The 24,986-nt window shown below is 26.3% G+C and overlaps 2 protein-coding genes across 2 annotated transcripts; both read right to left on the bottom strand.

The window, feature by feature from the left end:
* Positions 1–283: 283 nt before the first annotated feature.
* On the bottom strand, positions 284–12,469 carry LOC145843000 (glutathione peroxidase 1-like). Its single transcript, XM_082950469.1, has 5 exons — positions 12,421–12,469; positions 11,667–11,818; positions 7,160–7,202; positions 1,525–1,706; positions 284–577 (listed from the first exon to the last, which is right to left on the bottom strand). The coding sequence occupies exons 1-5, from the start codon at positions 12,467–12,469 to the stop codon at positions 284–286; spliced, it is 720 nt and encodes a 239-aa protein (XP_082806595.1).
* Positions 12,470–18,914: 6,445 nt separating this feature from the next.
* Positions 18,915–23,625, bottom strand: LOC145842734 (uncharacterized). Its single transcript, XM_082950212.1, has 3 exons — positions 23,500–23,625; positions 19,707–19,870; positions 18,915–19,366 (listed from the first exon to the last, which is right to left on the bottom strand). Exons 1-3 carry the CDS (start codon positions 23,600–23,602, stop codon positions 19,307–19,309), a joined length of 327 nt encoding a protein of 108 aa, XP_082806338.1. The 5' UTR covers positions 23,603–23,625; the 3' UTR covers positions 18,915–19,306.
* Between the last annotated feature and the right edge of the window lie 1,361 nt (positions 23,626–24,986).

Genomic DNA, 24,986 nt, shown 5'->3' with positions numbered 1-24,986 from the left:
AAGTCTGTATCTCAATCAAATAACTCATTTTTGTGTTTTGTTTAAATTAAGAAAAAATCAGAGTGCGTTGTACTTAACTATAAATAAAAGACTTGACCGTAAAAATGAAAATAAAATACATTTAATTATTTCAAAAACTGTATATAATTAAAACATAAGTTTTTTTAACAAATATTTTAAATAATAATAAGTAAGAATCTGATGCTAACAAAAATTGTATAAAAATATCTTTTGTTTTTAATTTATGCTACAAAGTCCTAACACATACAACAGTTTTAATTTTTTACAGCCCTGACACCGGCTTGTCCAATTCCGCCTTTATGTCCTTCTCAAAGCTTTTCGGCGCGTCCTTGGGCCCGTACCTTTTGGCGGGAACACCGTCGCGACCAATCAGAAACTTAGTGAAGTTCCACTTGATGGAGTTGGTGAGCAGGCCTTTGCCGTTCTTGTGGGATTTAAGGTATCGGAACAGGGGGTTTTCTTTCTTGCCGTTCACGTCCGTCTTCTCGAAGAGGTCCCAAGTGGCCCCGTGGGTCTCCCTGGCAAATTTTTCAATCTCCTCATTTGTTCCCGGCTCCTGTGAGAGAAATTTCAAGTTTTATAGGAGTATTTCATAGAAACAACATCTTGTATTTTGTAATTTCTATCAATTTTTATTTTAATTTGTATATGTTTTTTTTTATATAGGTATATTTGTTACTGTGCTTTAAGTTATTTACAATTTAAAAGTTATTGATATAGTTGTAATACTTTGTATGAACATAAAAAACGTACTGACACAAACAATGTCTATTGTCAATAGTTTATAATAATATTGTTGTTATAATTTAAATATAGCATTAAAACTACTTCTAAAAAAACTAACTTTTTTTTATCAAGTTTAAGTAATTTTCTGTAAGGCGTAAAATACAAAAAACAAAGTATTAACCTGTAAATACTATACTTATACAGCTTCTAAAAGTTAGGCACACATTAAAAAAAGAAAACTAGAGTTTTGAAACTTAGATTTATTTTTCAATATTATTTAAATATTATTTTCTAATATGTTTTCTTATTTATTTCAAGAATTTAAAAAGAACCTTCATTTAAAACTTTAAGCAATTTAAATTGTTAAATCTATGTTAATTATTTTTTTCTAATTTGAAGCTATGTGCCTAATGCAAACATAAAAAAAAGAAACAAACATGGTTATATTTAGCTTGGTATTTAATAAAATATTAATAGTATTTTTTTAAACCTATATTATATGCTGTTTGCTAAACAATAGTAAGCCTCCGAATGTTTAAAGATTAAATAGTACTTTCACTTTAGGATCAGAATGTTCTAATATAAGAAACTAAGTTAAGGTGTTAGATTGTTATAAAAACATACTAGCAATTTTTTTTTTATTAAAAAAACGTAATTTTATACATCTTGGTTTTTGAAGATTTACCAATCTCGAAAAAATTGCTAATCAAACCCTAAAAAGTCATAAAATCAAATAGCTGTGCTTAACGGCGAAAACAACAAAATAAAAAAGTTTACTTGTTTTCCGAACTGGTTGCAGGGAAATCCCAGTATCCTCAAGCCCGCCTCCTGGTGTTGGGAGTAGAGTTGTTGGAGTTGCGAGTAGTTGGATTTGGTGAACCCTCATTTGGAGGCCACGTTCACGACGAGGCACACTTTTCCCCTGTACTCCTCCAAACTCACGTCCTCACCTTTCAGATAATTTTTATCAGAAAAAACAATTATAAAAAGTTTAATTTTTTCACTGACCCTTGATTTTGTAAATTAGATTTATAAAAATAATATCAATATAAAGACTTTTTTATATTTTTACTGACCTTTTATTGACTTCAGTTTAAACTGGTAGATTGTGTCCGACATATTTTTTGTTCGATAAAATGTTCTAAAGAGAATTTGTTATAAGTAGACTAAAAAAAAAACTTTTAATTTAACTTTTCATTGAAAATCCTAAACGTTAAACAAATACTTATGTATTAGCATTTTTTGTCAATTTTATTTGCTTAGACTATACACTAAAATGATTATGCTTAAAAAAAACTTCAGCTCCAAGTCACTAACATAGATAGATTGTATTAATTCTGTCTAGAAGTTTAAGTAAGTAATTTTCCAACTAAAATAAAAACTTGTACAGTAGATATCTTATAAAAAAAATACAACCCTTAGAGTTTGATAAAATTATTTCAATAAAATATTCTAGCGTAATGGTTTTGTGACTTGACATCAAGTATACATCGCAAATGAAACAGAAAATAAGTAATTAAGCTTAGAATATGTTGTTTATTGAACAAAAAAAAACGCTCAAATATTTGGTCTAAGGACCTGGTGTACGACAAAACTTTTCGGTTTTCGAGTCATACACCAGGATACAGTTTAAAGTCATGTCTAGGACAAGAAAGTGAAAATAAAAAATATAAGTCTTAATAAAAAATAATTACTCATAATATTTGTATAACAAAATTTTTAATCCAATTTTGTTTTTAGGTTGTGCATACTGTACATAAATGAATCATCATTTTAATGTTATAAACTCAAAATTAACCAAAAATGCTTTAACGTTTTTTTTGTAAGTAAAAAGTTTAAAATTTGTTTAATTTACAACTTTAGTTTTATAAAACGTTTAAAAAACAATATTGTTTTCTTATCTTTGAGCAAGCATACTTTAATAAGATATTTTTTTCGTACTTATCTACTTTCTTTTGCTAGATTAGCAAGTTCATAATACTTTTTTAGTATTAATTAAAACAATTATTAACAGTTAATTTTTGAAAAGTAGGAATTAAAAAAAATCGGATTTAAAATATCAAAATCTTAAACTAAATTTAAACTAGCTTTAAATCTTATTTTTAGAACACAATTGAAAAATGGTAAAGCAGCAAATATTTAAACTTTTAAACCTATGGAAAACCATAAAAGTTTTGCATCAATAAAGCTTAAACAAAATTCTATGCTATAGATAAGCAATATAATTAAATTTTTATGAGAACTTGGTGAGTAATTAAATGCATTTTATTACTTTTATTTTTTAAATACAAAGCTTAACTACGTTTATCATAACACATCAATTAATACTTAAACAAAAAATAAATAAAACAACATCTCTGCAAGATATGATGCTTACTCTAAGTTAAGCAAATTTTATTAAAACTAAATAGCTAAGAATAGCTTTGTTTTTAATTTTATAGTCAAAAATTAGCTAAAATTAAATAAAATATGTATATCCCCTGTGGGTGTTTAATAATTAAATCTCCACATTAAACATATACTAACGTAAAAGTAAGCAATTTTTTACGCTTATTTGTTTATTTTAAGTTGCTCATTAACTTTCTGGTATGTTAAAACACAACTCATGTTAAACATACTTTTTATTTGCTTGTTTAAACTTTTAAGATAAAACTTAAACGTGTCAATCATTGACTTTTGTATTTGTGTTCGTACAGTGTTTTTTTTTCTTGTATTTTGATAAAAGTATCTAAAATACGAACTAAATTAAACTAACACGGTTAATGCTTAGTACAAAAGTTTACCTGTGTTTAGCTTTAATATATTCAAGGTTTTCGCTGCAAAACTAAATGTATATATTAAAAAAAAAATGAAAAAAACTCCTTAACCTTGTTACATAAACTGTTTATTAACACAAAGCGGTTTGCATACTGAAAGGAGGAAGCTTTAATTGTCAACTATAAAAAGTGCTGCTTATAATGAAATAGCTTTTTACAACTTGCTCATAAAGCTTTTTTTATGAGTCTTGTCTCGCTTTTGGCAATCAATAAGTACTTTGAAGCTATTTGGCCTGAAAATAAGCTTTTTATCTAATTTATATCATATCTGCTTCTCAAGTAAAACTAAGGTTGTAAAAATTTAAAACTATTTTAAACTTATCTTCAATTCCGTAAAAAAGTCTAGAATAGTATGAAAAGTAGCTATGTTTGCATAGAATTTACTTTAAAGTTTGTTCTAATTAGGTAACTAATTTAGTTTTTACAAATAACTTAGTAACTTAACTAATTATAATAATAAACTTAAAAAATAGTTTATTTACTTTGAATTCAATTTCATGCTAATAAATTTTAAGCGAGTCATAATTTTTTATTTGTACTTATCTGCTTAAAAGATATAAACTTATTTATGTGTTTCACTTTCCAAAACAGTTAAAGTAAGTTTTTCAAAGGTTTTAAAAACCTTTTCTGAATTTAAAACTTAAAAATAAGTTACAACAAAAAATTAAGTAACTCTAGTTAGAATACTTAAAACTTCAATCTTATCATTTGACTTCCTAAAAAATCTTACAAAAATAATTTTCACGATGTTCGATAAACGATTTATAAAAACTAAATCTATAAATTTGAAAATATAATTATTGTTTTATAATTTGCATCTAAAAGAATTAATTTTGAAAACTTATTTATAAGCGTAAGTTTATTATGTGTCGAGGAGATGTTTTATCGTTATATTATTCTAAAGGTATTACCTTACACATTTGTAGTATTATACATGTTTAATATGTTAAAGATATATATAAACAGACTTGCAACAAATTGTTTATTTCCCCTTTAATGTTGAAATGTACATAACATACTTTATTTAAACTACTTAAAGTTTAAACTACTTGAATCATAGCTAAAATAACAGTTTAAAAAGAACTCCAGTCACTACAGTGTAGCAAATGTAGTGAGTAGTTTTAGTTTATTTTTGTGCATAAGCAATAAACAACGGTTAAATATTTCAAATATGGTTCACTTACTAATATCTTTTAAAATCACACTTTCGTGTATAATTACAAATTAATTGAATAATAATTTCATTACAAATTTTGCTTCGCGAGAGTTTTTTAAAGTTGTGTATATAAAGTACAGGGATATTTTTTTTATTAAGTCGGGCCTACGAAATACTTTTTTTATAAATATGAAAACTAGGAAAGCTGCTCACCCCTAACCTAACATCATAGATTATATAGTTAGACGGTATTTGTATTTAATTTTCAATACTTAAACTTGTTTTGATCAAACAAAATGTATAAGTTTTCAACAAAACATTTTATATTAATTTAAAGTGCCTTTTTTAATTAACCTAATAAATTTAAACTAACTTCTAAATTATATAAAAAATTTCAAACAGTCACGCTAATATTTCTTAACTCTTAGTTTATATTTTTTATGTTTAATTTATTAACAGAATTTTATGTTTTTTTTACTTCTAGTTTATACTTTTTATGTTTAATTATCAACAGAAAACAGATAAATAATAAACAACCATGTTAATGTATGTATGTTATGTTAAATGATAAGATATACATATTTTAGAATAAAAGACAAATGCTTCAACATTGAGTTAGTTTATTAAACATAAAACATAAATAAAGTTTATGAAATTCGTAAAAATCAAAATTTTAGTTGGCTCTGATGTCCAACTAAAATAATTCCCTCCAACAAGGAACTCTTTTTCTTCGGAGAAAAAATTATTAAATATTGTCTGCAATCACTGTAGCGGCTTTCCTCCTCCCGAAGACCTTCCTCCAGTTCTTCCACTTGAACACTCTCCTGATTGCTTTTCCAAAACCTCTCAGCTTCTTCCTGACCACCTGTCCGGCCGTGAGCCTCGCTTCAACGTACAGGTACTCGCTCCTCCGGTACTCCATCAGCTCCTCGTACAAGTCCTCCGCCTCCTCGAACATCGTGTTGTCCGTCAGCGAGAAAGTGACCTTGCTGGAAAAGCGGTCGGCGGACAGAGCTTCGACTGAAGTGATAAACTCGTTCGCTAAATAAGGTTGGTGAAAATCGTCGACAAATAGTCCGATCAGCTGCGCATCGATTAAATTGTCACCAGTTAAATTGTCACCACTTAAATTGTCAGCAGGTAAATTGTCAGCAGGTAAATTGTCACCAGTTTGATTGACAGCAGATAAATCATCATCAGGTAAATTGTCACCAGTTAGGTTGTAACCAGGTAAAATGTTACGAGTTAGATTGTCAGCAGGTAGACTGTCACCAGTTTGATTGTCACCACATGCATTTGCCTCATTTTTCTCATTTTTCTTTCCATCTTCGTATACTTTTCTTTCAACGACTTTTCCTTCTTCATTGTTTTCACTTTCGATCAACTTTTCACTTTCTTCACACAACTTTCCTTCTCCTTGGTTCTGATTTAAAACCAAACTTCGCTCGAATGCCACGATTCTTTCTTTTTCAATGCACTTGTACATTTGTTCGATGATATGATTCTCGATCATTTTGTCGATAATGACTTTACCGACGTTGAAGTGCAATTTTGTGCCTAATGTATAGATCATTTTGATACTAGTAGATGAATAAGTATTTTTTCTGCAAGCCAAAACTGTGTTTTGTTCACCAAAAGGATTTATGATTTTTTTTGTAAAATGTTCCAAAAAGACTCTTGAGTTCTAAATACGTCATAAAACATAAAATTTTTACTTGGATAACAAATTGCAATATTTTTGTGTAATTATTGTTTAGAAAAACTGCGGCCCGCAATGCACTTTTTAGCCTAATAAAACATAACTTCTTAAAACGACGAGAATAAAAGTTTTAGTATTGAAACTTACAACTAAGCTCTTAATTTAATAGTTAGTGATTTATAGTGCTTTGTTATTACTTACTTTATCATATTATTGCTTAAAAAAATGTTTTTGTTTAAATTAATACTGTTTTCAAAATAACTTAGGCCAGCGAGAATTTTTTCTAGAAAAACTGGCCCGTCATTTACACAAGGTTGCTGACCCTCCGTTCAAAATTTGCTTCAAAGCCGCATTTTAGCTCTTACCTAACAAAAATAACATAAGAAAATATTAATCTAAATTTTTTCAATAATAATCACATTAATTATACTTCTAATACTTTAACAATTTTTATAGATTTTCAGTAACCTTTCTGAAAACAAAAAAACTTACATTTTTACCAAAATTTAGCTGCTCAATACAACAAAAAATTGTTTTTTTTTATGGGAAATATGTTTAGGGACATTAAGACTTTAAAATAATTTTTATGAAATAGGAAAAATCAATATTTTTTTACAACTCCATATTTAAGCGCCAAAAACACTGTAACTGAAGTTTTAAGCACTAAATTTAATCAAAGCAACTTTTAAAGCGAACAAGTTCACTCACAACATCATTAACACTCAACTAACATGAACTATTTTTTTACCTTCCACTTATAAAACCTTAGCCTTAAGCATTTGTCCTATGATAAAATTTAATAAGCTCAAGAAGGCTAAAGCTGCTTTTGCATCCTTCAAAAAGTACATAGACGAGAATAAATAGTTGTCGGTTACAAATAAACCAACAATGTTTAAACATACAAGCTAAAAAAAGCATGCAATTGCCACATACTATTTATACTAAAATATGCTTTATTTTTAAAAACAAAAGTTGTTTAACTGTTAATATTTTAAATTAAACAATATTTGTATAAAGTTTAGGAACTTTTATAATATTAGAGACATTTTTGACTAAGAAGTTAATTAATAATATATATAACAAAAGTGATTCTGTTTTAGATAAATAGTATTAAGTTGATTTATCAACTTATATTCAATTTATTTGTGTAAGTTACTGTTTTACGAAGTTGAAGAAAAAATTCTTTGTTTTTACAACTCTTGCTTATCTCAAAGTTCATTCATAAAGTTTAATATAAGTAAGTGTAATAAAAAGTATATCAGCAGTAACTAATAAAATAACGATTACAGCTTATTTTAAAATATACAGTTTAGTACATTTATCTATTATTAAATGATAATGTTTTATAATTATTAAAGTATAAATTTCGTAGTAGCTTAAATTTCATTGGTTTTAGAAATCGTACAAAACTGAATTAACTTTATTATATTCTTTCTACTATATCTTAAACTAGAAGACAATAATTTTTGTGTGGTTTAACTGCTAGTTAACTATGATAAGTCTTATTTTGTGAAAAAGTTAAACATTTATATAAACTTGTGTAAAGTATAACATATTAAACCATACAATGTAAGTCTTATATGTAATTATTTTAAAAACTAAGAAGTATACATTCTGAGTTGTTATACTTACGAACTATTTTGAATATTCTAAAAATATACTCAGTAATTTATTTACAGAAATAATAATAAATACCCCGGAAAAAAACTTATCATGTACGATTTAAAAGATAAAATAGTCAAAAATACAAGTTTGTACACATTGTGGTTTATTGCTAACAGTTATAACAAATAAATCAGTTAAAAGTTTCAATTAATTATAAACATTTAAGCTAGCATTAGTTAATTAAACTTGATTAATTTATATGAATAAATATATTAAATGTTTGAGCTACATTTATCTTTTAATTCATAGTGATAAATGCAAGTTAAAGTAACATTTGAACTTCTGTAGTGGTGGCTACAATTGCAATTATAAGTTTGTTTTATATGTAATACACATTAAACTAATTATTTTTCAGGGTGAAATCTTTAACTGTACTAACTTATTCATATCAATTTAATGTTCAATTAACTTCTAAAGTATTTTACCAATCACCGTTGCCAAAGAAAATTTTATAACTACAGAAAATAATTAATAACCTAGTTCAGACTTGAAACTATATTTTTTTAATGAAGAGATGATTATATTAGTTGTATTAAAAAAAGCTTTAAGCTAAAACTAAAAGCAAATAAATTATACTTTTTTTAACATTGATGTAGTTTATTATGATGATTTTACATATCTAACCTTATATAAAAACAAATGACATAGTGTCAATCTAGTATGATCACTTATGCAGTATCTATGACTGTAAACCAATTATCCATCGAATTTTAAAGAATTAAAAAAAAACTAGTTTCTGTTATAAAACGAAGGCATAATAAAACATTTTTATACTATTGACATTAAAGTGTCATATGATTTTATTTCAAAAACTTAACTGGAGTTAACAATAGTTTTTTTTTTTGTGAATGAAACAGTAAATAGAATAAATTTTTGTAACACGAGTTTTTTTATAATAGTGTTTCCTTAGAACTTCTTTTGAACACTAAACCCAATATATCTTTTGTATATCGTATATTTTAAGGCGAGAAAACAGTTAACCATATTGATCTTTAAAAAGAAAATTTACAGTCCATAAAGGAAGGCTACCGAAGTGAACTTAAACTAAAATTTAAAACTCAGTATTTTGGCGTTATCTAGAAAATTTGTTCCCTTATTTCAATAATTAAAACATTTAAAGTATATTGGCTTTGGTTTTGACTGAATTACTAAAAAAGCAATGCCAATCATGATCTATACATGCTAAAACTTTATTCTACTTAGTGATTAACAAATATAAACAACGGCTTTAATTTCTTTAAAAATAGAAACTAAAGTAGCTGAAAATTACAATAAATGCTGTAAACAAAAGTTGTAATCAACATACTGTTTAAAGAAAAAATTTATAAAGAGCTAAAAACCTAAACAAATAAGTTTGAATTATATACTTTTATACTAAAAATTAAAGAGTAAAGTTTATAAATAAAAATAAGAACGGTACATTAGCTTGAAGATTCATAACATTTTATATCAACAAAGCTTATCGTTTATATTTAATCAATAACTCCACATTTTAAGTTTAAATGTTTTGGTCAACATTAGCTAAAATACAAACTTTATGCTTTATTAAAGTTAGTTACGAGTAAAAATTATTCAAGGTGCAACAACGATTTAGGATACAATACTAAAAAATATTTTGTGCAGACAAGATATGGCATATAATTTTACTAAGTAGTTGGTTCAACTTGTTGAAAATAAATGAAGAAGACAAGTAGTAACACATTCAGTTAGTTATAGAATATTGTGAATTAAGCTGGTCGTAGATAAAACTTCTACTAGTCCAAATTAAATACCCAATATGAAATTTCCAAATGAATAAAACAACGCTTTTAAGTCCTGCCTGAATTCTCCACTTCGAAGAACAGTTACTATGACGTGAAGAAATCTAAAAAAAATCACAATATTGTTTCTTTATTTTTAAATTACCATTTATGATAAAACTAAAAAGTTTGCTGAACTAAATTTGGAACTTTTTCTGCATAAATACAACATAGTTTTAGAACTGAAACTACCATATATTTGTTTGAGCAACTTACCAGAACTCTATTTCTTATTGTAAGAATATTATACACAAGTATATAAAGAGTGAACTACAATTTTATGCTTTAATGGTGTAATGTATCATTTTTACTTTTAAGTATTTCTAAATTTTTGGCACTTAAAAAAACTAACACTAAAATACTTTTAGCCAGGATACACAGTTTATATTTTAAACTATGTATTTGCATAAAAAAATTATTTGGAAACATATATGCAACGTTATTTTAACTTAGCTTTTTTATCACAAACTACTTATAGTTTCTTAATCAAAAACATATCATAAGAACTCAATAAAAAGGTATAAGCAAAAGATAATTAAGTTATTTAACTAACCCAAACAAAGCTTGAGTGTACAGGCATATTGTTATGTACCAGTCTCTTTGTATTAACTCAAACATTTTCAATGTGTAAAGAACAACTATTGGTGCTGTTTGGTTATTTTATTATTTGTTTGTTTAATTAGCTTCTTGTTCGTAAAATAAAAAAAAAAGAAATCATGATCATGTCATAGCAAAATTTAGTTTGAGCATGTTTATAAGCTCTTTTATTTTTTTTTAATGTAGCAATACTTTAAGATTAATCTTTTGCAGTAAAGTGTTTAAAACTTTCGTGTTAAAAAAGTGCAAATTAGTAAATATTTTTTATTTATAAAATATTTATCAATGCTATATGGTGGTTTTTTAGAACAATAATATTAGTAAGTAGATTATGACTAATAGAAATAATCACAATCAATAGTAAAGATGTTAAATCTTTTTTATAAATTTTGATGCACCAAAACTTTCTTAAACAAGCTAAATAACTAACCAAAGTTAATATTTTTTTTACAAACCAAAAACAACTAAAGTTGCAACTTGCATATACATCAGATAATGGAGTATTTCTCTGTGCCTTTGTATTTTGATCTTTCTTGTTTCCGAATTTAAGTTTAAAGAATTTCTGAACTCCATTTTTACACATTTTCTTGTTTTTATTGTAAAATGTATCTAAAAAAATATAAAATTTTAAATGAAATAAAACTAATTTATAACTTAGACTTTAGTCAAAAAAGGCAATTAGTTGTTTTTTATGTTTTTTGATGAATTTGCTTATCATATTTAAAGTTTAAGTATAACAATTAATAAAAACAGTGAATTTTTACTGTACATGTAAAATGATTTTTCCGAAACATTTTTTTCTAAACAAAATGATTTAGACCAAGGTTTCCTAAACTCAATCTTATTCGCAAAGTTGGCTAAAAATTGAAAATAATTGCCTCAATTATTGTGTATCACCATTTTAACTAGTAGATTAATCAGTAACTTTTTGTTTCCTTACTAGTTATTGTCCCCTGGTTGCTAAAATCTTCCCTTATAGAGCTCATTCAACTATTTCGGAAAACCTCGATTTAAACAATGTTAGAGAATGCAATTAATTAATTCAACTTCTTTCTTTAGTTTTAGAAACACATTTTAATTTAACTTAAACAAGTATAATATTACAAAATACATACTATCAGCTATTTTCTAAATACTTGTTTTCAATTTATCAATTTCAATTTTGAGTTTATCTTGTTTCAACTAACCATAATAACCATTGGTATAGCCGCAAATATGAGCACAAACGCCGTAACACAAGCATAATCAAAAGAACTTTCAAAAGCAGTTAGGTCTATCGTGTAAAAGTAAAACATGATTGCTCCATAATAGCAAGTTTTTATCCACTTTTGCATGTAAACTGATGTTTTATATTCAATATTTTAATTAATTCTAATGTAGGTGTGATTCAAAACAAGTAAAGTGTTTAAAACTTCATATTGAAAGTTTAACAAAAAACCAGTTTAAAGTCTAAATATACTGTATTTGAAAAAAGAAAGTCTTTAGCTTATACTTAATAGGAATAGTTTTTAATATAAATATTAGAATAGTTCAATCAACCGGTGTTAAAATTTAAATTTAATTTCAAATGAAAAATCTAACTATAGTCTATCCTTATTTGTAAAGTAAAAAATGATTGCTCCATAATAGCAAGTTTTTATCCACTTTTGCATGTAAACTGATGTTTTATATTCAATATTTTAATTAATTCTAATGTAGGTGTGATTCAAAACAAGTAAAGTGTGTAAAACTTCATATTGAAAGTTTAACAAAAAACCACTTTAAAATCTAAATATACTGTATAAAAAAAAAAAGTCTTTAGCTTATACTTAATAGGAATAGTTTTTAATATAAATACTAGAATAGTTCAATCAACCGGTGTTAAAAATTTAAATTTGATTTTAAATGAAAAATCTAACTTTATTCTATCCTTATTTGTAAAGTAAAACAAATTAAACAAACGTGGGTTGAAGCCTCCGAGAAAAGACAAAGTCCAAAGCACTGTCGCCATAATATTAGTTTTAGTTTTACTCAATTGCCGCATTTTAAACACGTCCTTGATGGCGTAAAATCGAAGAACGCTGAGCAACACCAAATGGTAAAGACAGGCGAGGAAAGCGGTGGTCAGCAAGCCGACGCAAATGGGACTTTGGACGCCCCAGTCAAGTTTTTCGGAAACGATAGATTTTGGAAATTTAGAAAGTTTTTGGTTCAATGTCCAAACAACAACTGGAATGAAGGCGAACAGAATGGTAATTGCTAAAATAAATATTTAACTTTAAAACAAATACTTAAAGGAATATTTTTGCTAAGGAACAACTTTATAAAGATTTATTAGCAATAGATTTTCTAAAACTAAACATGAGCTCCTTGTTATGTTTAACAAATTAAAAGTTATGTTTAGTAGAAAATTCAAAATTAAAAATTACTCTAGTATTAATGTCTTATTCTGACATAGATGGTTTACAAAAATATATATTGTAGTTTAGCTCTGTGGTCGTCATAGTGTGCACCAGTGTACACTAGTGTGCATAGAAATTTTTTTACTGTGCACAGAAAATTTAGTTAGGTGATTTTTTTAAATGACGTTTGTTTTGTCTATTTCTATGACAAAAAGAAAGTTATAACATTAAAGAACAATTTTTAAACCGTTATTTATATATTAATGCACTCAAAACATGAAAAAATTGTATTCTTTAATAACAACTAGATATTTTTTTACTGTCTAGTGTGCACAGAATTCATTTTTCTGTAACTTGCGTGCACAGCTTTTGAAAGGGTTGAAGGCCACGGTTTAGCTCATAAATAGTAAAGTTTAGGTAATCGAGTGAACCTAAAAAATAGGTTTTATGCTTAATTTTGATATGTCAACTTTTTTGTTCAAGTTACCAAGAAGAACAGAAGCTACGGATTGCGACAGGTAAAAAGTTTTCATCGGCTTAGAGTTAGTTTCTTTTTTTTGACGTTTGTTGGACCAAAGCAGTGCAGTATTTAAAAAAAGCATAAGAATTCCACAAAATACCGCAGCAGCTATCAGAGATACGGCAGATGCTGTGCTAAAACAAAAAAAATATCTTTCCAGTATATTTAACTTTAAGTTCTAATTTTAGTACAATATGTTTTATAAATTTTATGTTTAACTAGTGCATATATTTTTTAGTTTAAAGTTTTTTAGTAACTAAATTTCGTTTAATTAGAAAACATGTTGAAAAACCTAAAATAGATACAAAAGTAATTCTAAATATTTTAAATGCAAAAGTATTAAAAAAACCTCTGTAGTAAACATATTTTTCTAAAACTTTTATTTAAACAATATTTTACCTGCAATTTTTTGATTCATACACAGTTGTGTTTTGTTCGTCTTCATAACAAGCAAGTTTACAAATAAGTAAGGGAACTCTTTTCCATCGACCGTTTTTACAGTTTGTCTATAAGCAAAAATATATAAGTAATTAGTCGACCAACAACAAAAGGTAACTTCATTAGCGTAAATATTAAATTTAAAACAAAAAAGTATCTTATAGTATATTATGGTTGTATATTAAGGTATATATATATATCAAGTAACGAAGAATAATTTACCGTATAAAACATACTTATCAATCAGCACTAAAATCCGCCAACTACAAATTTAAGCTTCAAAAAACAAATGAAAAAACAACAAAAAAGCAAAGAAAAATTATTTATTTCAACCCACTTTTTTCCCTAACCGTAGCAACTAAAATAGGCAAAGAATTCTTAAACCTGGTAAATAAAAACTTTGACACAAACCACCCATACCACAAAATCTTTAACAGGAACACACTCAAAATTTCTTATAGCTGTATAGAAAGTTTTAAAACAAAAATTCTTAAACACAATAACAAAATATTAAACAACCTAAACTTCAAAAAACAAGAAAAAACCTGCAACTGCAGGAGAGAAATATGCCCGTTAAACAATAATTGCCTATCAAAAAATATATTCTACCAAGCAACTATAAAAACAGAAGATATAACAAAATTTACGTAGATTCCACTAGTACAACATTTAAAAACAGATATAGCAACCATAAAGCAAGCTTTACTAACAGATTAAAAAGACATAATACCGAATTATCGAACTATATTTGGGAGTCAAAAGACGCAAAAATAGACTATAGTTTAAAATGGGAAATACTCTGCAGAACCAAAACAAAACCGAAAAACAAAAAAACATGCCATTTATGTTGCTTGGAAAAGTACGAGATGGAAAAAATTAAAAAAGATTAATCATTAAATAAAAGAAAAGAAAGGCAGCAACCCTGCCTCCATAATCAAAACATGTATTTTAAAAGAACAAAAACCACTAAATAATAACAAAAAAATAACAACAAAATAAATCTAAAAACAAGAACAAGCAAAGCAAAAATAAGTTGACTTGCACATAAGTTGTTTTTAAAATAGGCTAACTAAAATTATTCAATTTTAGTTGAAACGTCACAATGTGTTTTTTGTGTGATTCTTTAAAATTTTTACTATGTTCTTTATTTCGTTCTGAGGATATGCACAAAGCATTGAAACTAAGTAAACGATTTAAAAATTAGTTGTTTTTCTATATTATAAATTTATATATGATTTTATTTTAAAGATGATTAAAAGTATACACGACTTAAGACCTATAAACTTCAATTATTCATTAAAGAGCATACCAATAAGTAGTAGTAATAAAGAGTTCAAAATTAAAATGTACGAAAAAGTAGATAAACTGATAACTAAAATGAGATGGAAAGCACTCCATTTAAGGGATGAAAACACAGAAGCTAAAGTTTCAGATTATGACGGATTATTTCCAACAAAAAAACGAGCTCCCGAGGATAAACTTTTAACAAATTTTGAAAACGACCTATACGAGTTAATAAATAATTTAAAGTTCCAAAAATACCAAAATTCTATTACCCGCAAACTTAACAAAGACTTAAAGGAAATAAGGTCCACCAAAAAAGTTTTTGTTTTTGCAGATAAATCTCACAGCCTATACAAATTTAGTCCGGATAAGTATAAGAAATTAATCACAGAAAACATCACATCTACATACAAAAAATCGGAAAAAAGTCTCATCAAAAAAATTAATAATGAAGCAAAGGAAATAGTTTTGAAAAATAAAATAAAAGGTAAAATTCCCAAACTTTCTCAACAACAATGTTACATTACTTTAAAAGATCATAAACCAAGTTTCGAACTAAACTAAGTTGTAGAATAATTAATCCGGCCAAAACTTTTATTGGCAAACCTGCAAAAACAAATTTAGATAAGATCAACAATTTTATAGGAACAAAAAGTAATTTGATACAATGGAAAAATACTTATGAGGTATTGAACTGGTTCAATAACTTAAGCAATAAATCAACTTCAAGGTTTATCAAATTTGATATAGTGAGCTTTTATTCAGCAATATCAGCAACAATTTTGGAAAACTCCTTCAAATTTGCTGCAGGCCTAACTAAAATCACGGAAAATGAAAAAGAGCTAATCAGACATTGCTGTAAATCAGCACTGTTCCACGAGGGTGGACCATGGTCGAAAAAGCATAACAAGAACAGCTTTGATGTACCAATGGGAAGCTTTCATGGAGCAGAAATTTGCGAACTGGTTGGCCTATATATTTTAGATATATTGAAGAAGGAAAAGATTTTTAGAGATGGTAACTTTGGTATATACCGTGACGATGGTTTAGCAGTGGTGGACATTCTACCGGGACCAGATATGGAGAGAAAAGTCAGACATCTAAGAAAAGTCTTTAAAACATTGGTTTTGATGTCACCATCGAAGCCAATCTGTTTGTAACAGACTTCTTAGATGTTACTTGAGATCTTCAAAATGAAAGTCATAAGCCGTATAGAAAACCAAATGCGCATACGGTTTATGTGAATAGCAAGTCAAACCATCCAAAGCATGTGTTAAAACACATACCGGTGGCAGTGAATAACCGCCTCAAGAAGATTTCTAGCAGTCAAAGCATTTTTAAGTAAACAACCCAACAATACCAGGAAGCTATAAGAGAAAGTGGGTACGATCACGAGTTTGCCTATAGCCAAAAAAGCGAGAAGGGTAAGAACAAGAAAAGAAGGAGAAGAAATATTCTATATTTCAACGCTCCATTCTACAAAAGTGTGGCAACACGGGTTGGGAAGCGCTTCCTAGATATTGTAGACAATAACTTTACTGAAAACCATCCATCCATATTGTACAGTTTTTAACAGGAAGACACTAAAAGTGTCCTACTCCTGCATGCCAAACATGAACAACTTATAATGGCACACAATCGAAAGATGTTAGACACGCAGGACAAAGAGAGGCGAATGTGTGACTGCAAAAACAAGAATGCCCGGTAAATGTAAGTTTCTTAATGGAAAATATTATATATAAAGCTACAGCCATAACTGAAAACCAGACCAAGTTTTATGTTGGCTCGATTGGACTATCGTTCAAGAATCGCTACACAAAGCACAAGTACAGCTTCAAACACGAAAAACATAAAAATACGACAACTTTATCGAAGTACACTTGGAAACTAAAAAATAACAAAGTTAATTTATAAGTTCAGTGGGAAATATTAACAAGAACGAAAAATAAATATAGTTTAAAAAACGGATGTAAATTGTGTAATGCAGAAAAAATCGAAATTTTAAAAGTTAATAAATCTGAATCTCTAAACAAAAGAAACGAATTACAAACTGGCTGCATACATTATCGTAAACAATTTATCTAAAGACTATGTTAATAATTTTGTCTAAAATCAACTATCTATTATTACGTAATACCTAATTTTGTATAATTTTATTGCTGTACTTACAAGTCTGCTTTTCATTGAATAAAACTTGGCTGAAGACGCGTATTAAATCAGAAACAGCTGTCCCAAGCAAAAGTTTATTTTGTGTATTTTAATTTTATATATATATATACTTAAAGATTTTCAGTTTTTATCTTAAGTAAACTATGATCAAACTTTTATATCAAAACACCATGTTTTAATAATCTCTAAACACTTATTTCAATTATTTTATTGAAACTTGAAAATACTCAAAACATTAAGGGCTATAAATACGTCAATTAGTTCTATACTTTTTAAATTAGAAAATTTTTAAATACTTGTTAAAGAAAATATGATCTTACAAACTATGAAAAACTATTTTAACTAAAGTAACTCAAAAAAGTAATTAACGAATGCAAAAATTCTCTTTTAATGTTAATAACGGTTATATAAAGCAAATTTAGTAACTTACCTTCATTATATTTTGTAAGCTATTACTAAATTTATGTTTAAAACTTTATCGTCTTTTATTTCAACTAAAACTAAATTTAGAGTAGCTTATTTAAAATTTAACTGGTCTTAAAGGTGTTCAGTAAAAAATAGTTCTCTCAATTCAAAAGACTAATAAAAGTCAACATGAAGTGATTCGCGGACAAAACAAATAGAACAATAGAAACATAAGAGAAACAATCAAGCTAAAAAATCACACTTACTGTGTTAAAGGTTGCACGTTGTTTTTAATAGATAATAAAGTTCATATTACAATAAAAAGGTTAGTCTTTTACAGTTTTGTTTGAAAAGCTGAAAATAGACTGGACAGCATTTATAACTGATCATATTTTTCGTTAGATAAAACACTAAATCAAATAGGAAAAAAAAGGTGTGTATAATTGTTTTCACTACTTATTTGTCAAATTTTTTTTTGATTTTATTTTAAAATAAGGTGGTGTATGCATTAAAACACGACTTTATTTAATTTCAAAGCTTCTTGAAATAAAAATTTAAGGTTTTATGAATAAATTTTGATGTAATACTTTTTTTATGAAAAAATGATATGTTATATATTTTATACTAATATTACTTTTTGATTTTTAACTAATTTAAGCTTATATTATTTTTTCATGTACTTTATTTGTGTTTAAGTTTGTTTTTTCTAGCTACAGTTCAAAAAAATTAACTAAGTTTATTTCCACAAAAATTAACGTAAATTACTTTTTACAAACTTATAAGTCTAAAATTAAAGTATTTTTATATCATTTTAACATTATCTAACTTCAACAATTAAAGTGTTTATTTTACGAATAGTTCCTTATAAAACTGAGTTACATTATTTAGTAGCAAACTGTAGAATAATAATCAACTAAACTTAACGTAATGTCGATAAAATCCCATTTTTAGTAAGTAAAAATTAAAACTTAATTAAAACAAATGAAACATAGTTTTTTTTTTCTCATCAATTACTTTATATCTATTTTACTGGTTTTCTAAAAAGAATTATTCAAAGCTATAAGTTTTTTTAGTTTACAAATTAAGCTCATACTTGATGCTTTTTTAGTTTAAGCAGTATTAATGTGAACCTACACAAAACTTACACTTACACAAAACACATAACTTTTTCAGCGCTTTTATTTTTACATTTTTACGAAAACAATTCACTGATTGTAATTTAAAATTTACAACGGGAAAACTTGTACTAGTTGATTTTTATAATAAGTAGTATTAACTTCGTAATACTTTTTAGAGAGATAATTTAGTTCAAAAAAAAATGTTGTACAGTAAAAATTCTCGCATGTAACATTCAAACTTGTGATTAATTCTCCTTTTTTTCTGATTTAAAATTTTCAAATTGATTCATTGTTTAGTTATGTTGTAATTAATATACCGTGTACAAAAGTATTTTTAAACCCAATTTATTGCAATTGATATATTAATTAATTTTTGTAATTTTTTTTTTCATTATTATTAACTCAAAAGTTGTTTAGTAACAAAATACACCAAAACACATTTTGAAAAATTGAACTGATTTATTTTGTGCACAAAATTGCTTTCATAAGATTTTTGAAAAAATATAGATGTTTTATTTCCCACCAGTTTGTTCTATTTGACTGATATCATTCAACAAGTCCTTAATCTTCGCCTGTAATGATGAAATTGAGTGAGTGCTTAGTTTAATAATATTCCTTACATATGTATTTGAAATGTAAAAAAAAATACGAGATTAATATCTTTTTATTTTTAGTTAAATTTTGAAAAAAAGTTAAGCTTTTTACCAAAAAATAAATTCAATTAAGAAATCTAATTTAAGTTTGAAAGTGCTATTCTTACAACTTGATAAAAGGTGTACAAACTATCTGCCGAAAAAATTTACAAAAACGTTCATGTTTAAACCAGCTCGTTTTGGACAATAACTACTCAAATTGTTTCTCTTACAAAGAATTTCTCATTCAATAAAGAATTTCTTAAAAATCAAAACCAACAGCGTATTGGAAAGCCCAGTCTCTCGGTCCACCTATGGTCTCGTAAACCTCTTCAGTGTTGCATGTTTCGTGGACGCATTCCTCCCACAACGTTCCGTCGCTGTCGAAATATCCTCTCCTCTCCCTCAATACTTTGTTCGCTTGGTGGCGCGGGAGACTCACACCTGTTTGTTGTATAGTTCTGTTTTTTTTTTGTTTGTCATTTGTTAACTGCCGTTTATCATTTGCAATATTGTTTAAGTAGGACTTAAAAAGTTGAACTTGAAGTTTAACTTGTCAAATCATACTATTTTTTAGCAATCACATTCTTTTAAAATATTTACGCCTGTAACACTTTTTTGAGTTGCGCATGTATTTATTTTGTATGCCATTCTAAGTTGGGCTTCAAAAACGTAATTAAACGTTTTATTAGTCAAAACATACTTTTTTGACGATTAATTTTCGATTTTTAGCCTGTATTTTGTTTTTTAGTTGTATTGATTTGATAGTCGTATTGTAGACTTTTGTGGTTTAAAGAGTTGTTTAGGAAATACAGGTAAGGTTTCATGCGTATGAATATACTTAAATAACATTCGTTTGTTAAAAATTGTGGTTGCGCTTGTCACAAAACTGTTAAATAGAAACCAGGGGTCAAAATATTTTGTAAGCATAAATGTTCGGATTATCTATAACTATTAATAACATTTTGAAAAATGAAAGCTTCAATTAGATAAGTAAACAAATTTACCGTAATTTAATTTTTTTTTTTTTAAGAGCTTGCTTATTTTATTATTACTAACTTATAGCTTTTTTGCTTTACGTAATATGTTTTATTTTTTATTTTATAATTACAAATACACGCAACCTTGATAAACTTTTTTGTTTTTTAACTCTACCTATTTTACTTAAAGGGCTGCCGCAGCTTGATTTAAACTATAAAGTATCAACTTCGAACTTATATGTGTGTAAAACAAACGTTTACATTATATTTGTATACACACAGAATCAGCTTATTTACTTTTTGAAAGTTTGTTTTTTGATTGGCATATGCGAAAAATTTTATTTTAGTTACAAACGCAGTGGTAGTAAAATTTGAACGTTTATATGCTTTAAAAACTATACTAACATACTCTTTTTTGTTTTAAACTTTACTAGCTTTTAAGTAAAAAATTATATTGTCTGAGAGGTGATATTGTTTATTGAACGATTAAAAAAACGTTTAAAAGGTTTGGTCTAATGACTTAATGTAGAAAAAAACTTTTGGTTACCGAGTCGTAAACAACATGCTTTTATAATTTCTTACGAGCAAAAAAAAAAGAATTTTTATAATCTTAACTTTTAAACCTTAAGAAATAAAACCATCAATAAAATTAGAGAAAGAAAATAAGACAACTTATGCGTCTACTTAAAAAAAAATTCTTTATAATGAACTCAAAAACTTGTCTAATAATATATAAAAATAAAGTCTAAGCCTAAACTTTAAGAAAAAGAAAATAAATGTAGAGAATATTTTTAGAACTAAAGAAATAATTTAAACTTAAATGATAATACGAGATAAACAGCATTTATGGCAAACATGAAAATATTTGATATATAGGTCACAACTTCTTAAACGAAGAAAGATTGTAATAAGCTGAAAGAAATTTACATTGAACATTATCAGTATTTTATGGTAAAAGTTCAACTATTAACTTTTTTCAAACAATTTAAATTTCAAAGTTGAATCTGCTAATGAAGTTTATATATGCTAACATCATAACTTAAAAAATGATTAAATATTAACAAATGATATTTTTTTAATATTTTTTTTTTTATGTTTTTTAAAAGTTTTACTGAGCATTAATTAGGTTCAACTGACCCAAAAAAAGTTTAATTCAAAACACTAGGAATAATTACAAAGTAATAGGAAGCAATCCAGAAAAAAAGCCTTTTAAGTACAAAACAGTCTCTTCATAATGTAACATGTACTACGGTTGGTTAAATGCGTTCTATTTTGTTGGAATTTTACTTTGAAAGTTAATTTTCTCAATTATACTTCAAACAATACTTGTCATATTTTGAACTTTTATTTAATAAAATACGACTATTTAAGTATATGAAAATTATATCATTATCTAATCTTTAGTTAGCCATTAAAGTTATATATATATATATGTTATACATTAATTCTCTAACTTATAATAACTGTTTTTTCATTTCCTCATTTTAGTTACAATATTTTTATACTGTTCTTAAAAACACTAATAATTGTTTTGTGTTTTGTTTGATAAACTTTTGAAAAAATAAAGTAACAGTGCTGTGAATAATAGAGTTTTTTAAACATATCACTTTCATATATACACCTTATAATAAAATAAAAAAAACCTTCATAATTACAAAAGCCTCAAACAAATAAAAAAAAAAACTTAAATACTGTTAGCAATTTAAGATTTTAATAAAACGATTTTACTTAAATACTACTACTTCGGTTTACAAAAAGTTAAAAAACATTTAAAATTGTCTTCAGGTTGTAATAGTACTTTTTAAGCATTAAATATTTTTCAAATTTATAATCTAAAAATAGTTTTATTATTTGTTTGATAGTGACATTTTGTTTGTAGCTTTTACTGATTTCAATTACTTACTAAAACGTTTCAAATAAAGTTAGCACAAAACGGTTTAGAAAAAAGTTTTCTAATATTAAAATTCTTTTGAAAATACGTGTTTTCAAACTATCGGGAACCAAATTAAGAGTAGATCTTTTTTATAAAATATATAAAAAATAAAGTAACAATGTTGTAAATTATAGAGTTTTTTGAACATATTACTCTCACACGTCAGTTAGTCAATAAAAAAAATTATGTTTTTGTAATAAAGTAAATCTACAAAAATGTTTCAACAAAGTCTATTTATTCATAGTTTTGTTTGACAGTACTACAACATTTTGGTACTTTTAAAGAAGATTAGCTACTTAAAACTTTAAAACTTTTGCTTTACTTTGAGCACTACAGTACGTATACAACAATAACTCCTTACCTTTAAAGTTTTGAGTTGACAGTTCAACTTTAATTCAGTTATTAAAATATTAAAAATGGTACTACTTGTTAGTTAAAATATAAGAATTTTTTTATTTTTAATATTGCTCATGAAACTCAAAACTTTTGTTTTAACAAATTGCGACGATAAAGTTAGCAATGTTATTATTTTTGTGAGTATTATTTCTACTAATCATGAATTCTAAACATTACAGTTTAATTTATTCTTTGAGCCAAACTTTAATCATATAGATTTTCTTAAGAACTTTTCTAACTAGTTAACATTCTTCAAAAAAAATCAAAATTCTTTTAACTATAATTACTTCTTTCAAACCACTAAAAAAATTTTATTCAGCTTAATATTGAAAATGAGTTCGAGTTGAAATCTTTCAATTTTTTTTTAAGCAGTGGTTTTATGCAGTGTTGGAGTAGTACTTTTGAAATAGTTTAAACAACATTCAAATGTATAAATGATCTAAACATAACTAAAAATGAATAGCATAATTTCTAACAAAGTAACAGCAATTTAATAGTAGGAATCTTCCGAAATCAAAAATAAACTTTCTAGTAAACATTTGGAGTTAGTTATTCTATACTAAAACAAACAAAAACTACGGCAACATTTTCTACTTATTTCAGCACAATATATATTATGATTCAAAAACTACCGAGATTTTGATTTTAAATCAAATTTTAAAAGCCTCATATAATTTCTAATTCAATTGGCACCGAAAATGCTGACTAACTATAACAACATTCACGTAAAAAACTTCATAAAGAACAACGTAAAAAAAACCTACTCGCAAGAAAGTTGTTTCTTTCGTGTCCCTCACCGTGGTGGCTGCGTGGGTGAGCTGAAGCCAAATAGAAAAGAGCCAAAAATGTCACCAGGAAATTTTTCATTCTAACTGTTGCTACCTGTGCTGCCTTCTTACTAATGTTGGAAATACGTTTGGCAGACAAATACATGTTGGAAGTAAAAAAAGGAGGTAAGCATTGTAGCTATTAAGTCATGCGAAACTTATCTCGTGATGTAATAAAATATTTTCCTAGGTTTGCTGCTTTAAAAATCATGTTAATTTTTCATTAAAAAATAATACAATTTTTTTGGTGTTTAAATCGATGACCGAAAAGTCTTTTTATACACCAGGTTCTTTGACTCGGAGATGTGTCAAGCAATAAGTTTGTAAGACATAGCTATATATTCAAAAAATCATTGTGAAAATAAGGTAAACCAAACAAAGTTATTTAAATTGAGATCAAACAATAAATTTCAGATTTGGTTATTATAAGGTTTGCATGCAAATATAAATTAACTTATGATTTTTTAAATAGTAGTTGAAACTTTTAGGGTTCCATGAAAACATATCTCATTAACATAAAACCTCAAGAATTTCGGGTGCACGACAACTTAAATTCGGACAATTCAATAAAAAAAGATATATGTTTGTAGGTCTTTTAAATAAAAAAATGGCCTGTAGATATCAATAAAACTTACAAACGTACAAATTTATTAAGTTTTCAAATATACATAACTTTTAAATATATAAACTCTCAATTGTTTTTTAAAAAATTTAAATTGTCATGTAACCAGAACTTTTCTTTAAAAAATGCATTAGTAAAAGTGCTTACGTAGTCCCACTACTAGCGGCGCTTATCAAAATAAAATCTTGGGGTGCAGCGATTTCGTTTTTGCAGTCTAGTGCACACAGAATTTGATTAGCTTGAAGACCACTGATCTAATGTTACGGCCATTTATAATAAAATAAACTTAACTTTTGTTACGGCCGTTTAAAATTAAATATCATTATAAAAAATGTACAAATACACTTTTTCAGAGTTTGATTCGCTCTAAAACTCAAAACTCTTTAAATACCTTACTCAAACTTTGCAGTAATGTTTTAAAGAAAAGAAAAAAGAAACTTAAATCGTTAAACTAAGCAATAAAAAGTTGTAAAAATATTAAAGGTATAAAAGAAGTGACATTCCTAATACAGTAAACTTTCATTGTATATGTTAAAACACAGATTTATACTTTAAAAACAAAATTATACTTTTTTTTTAATTTAAAACATTAAATCTTTATATTTGAGTTCTTAAAGGTCTTATTTAGAGGTTTTCTTCATTTAAATATTATTTTACCGTATTTTTATGAGCAGAGAAATTTCTAATAAAATGATTTTTTATCGTTTATTTCAATGTTTAGCTATATACGTTCAAAAATAATTTATAATTATTTATAACTTAAAACAGTTAAACTTTATATTTGCATTTTTGAAAGTCTCAT

This window comes from Thalia democratica, chromosome 8, assembly GCF_965202585.1.
Source record: "Thalia democratica chromosome 8, ktThaDemo2.hap1.1, whole genome shotgun sequence".
NCBI lineage: Eukaryota > Metazoa > Chordata > Thaliacea > Salpida > Salpidae > Thalia > Thalia democratica.
This window is presented reverse-complemented; position numbering and strand designations above follow the sequence as displayed.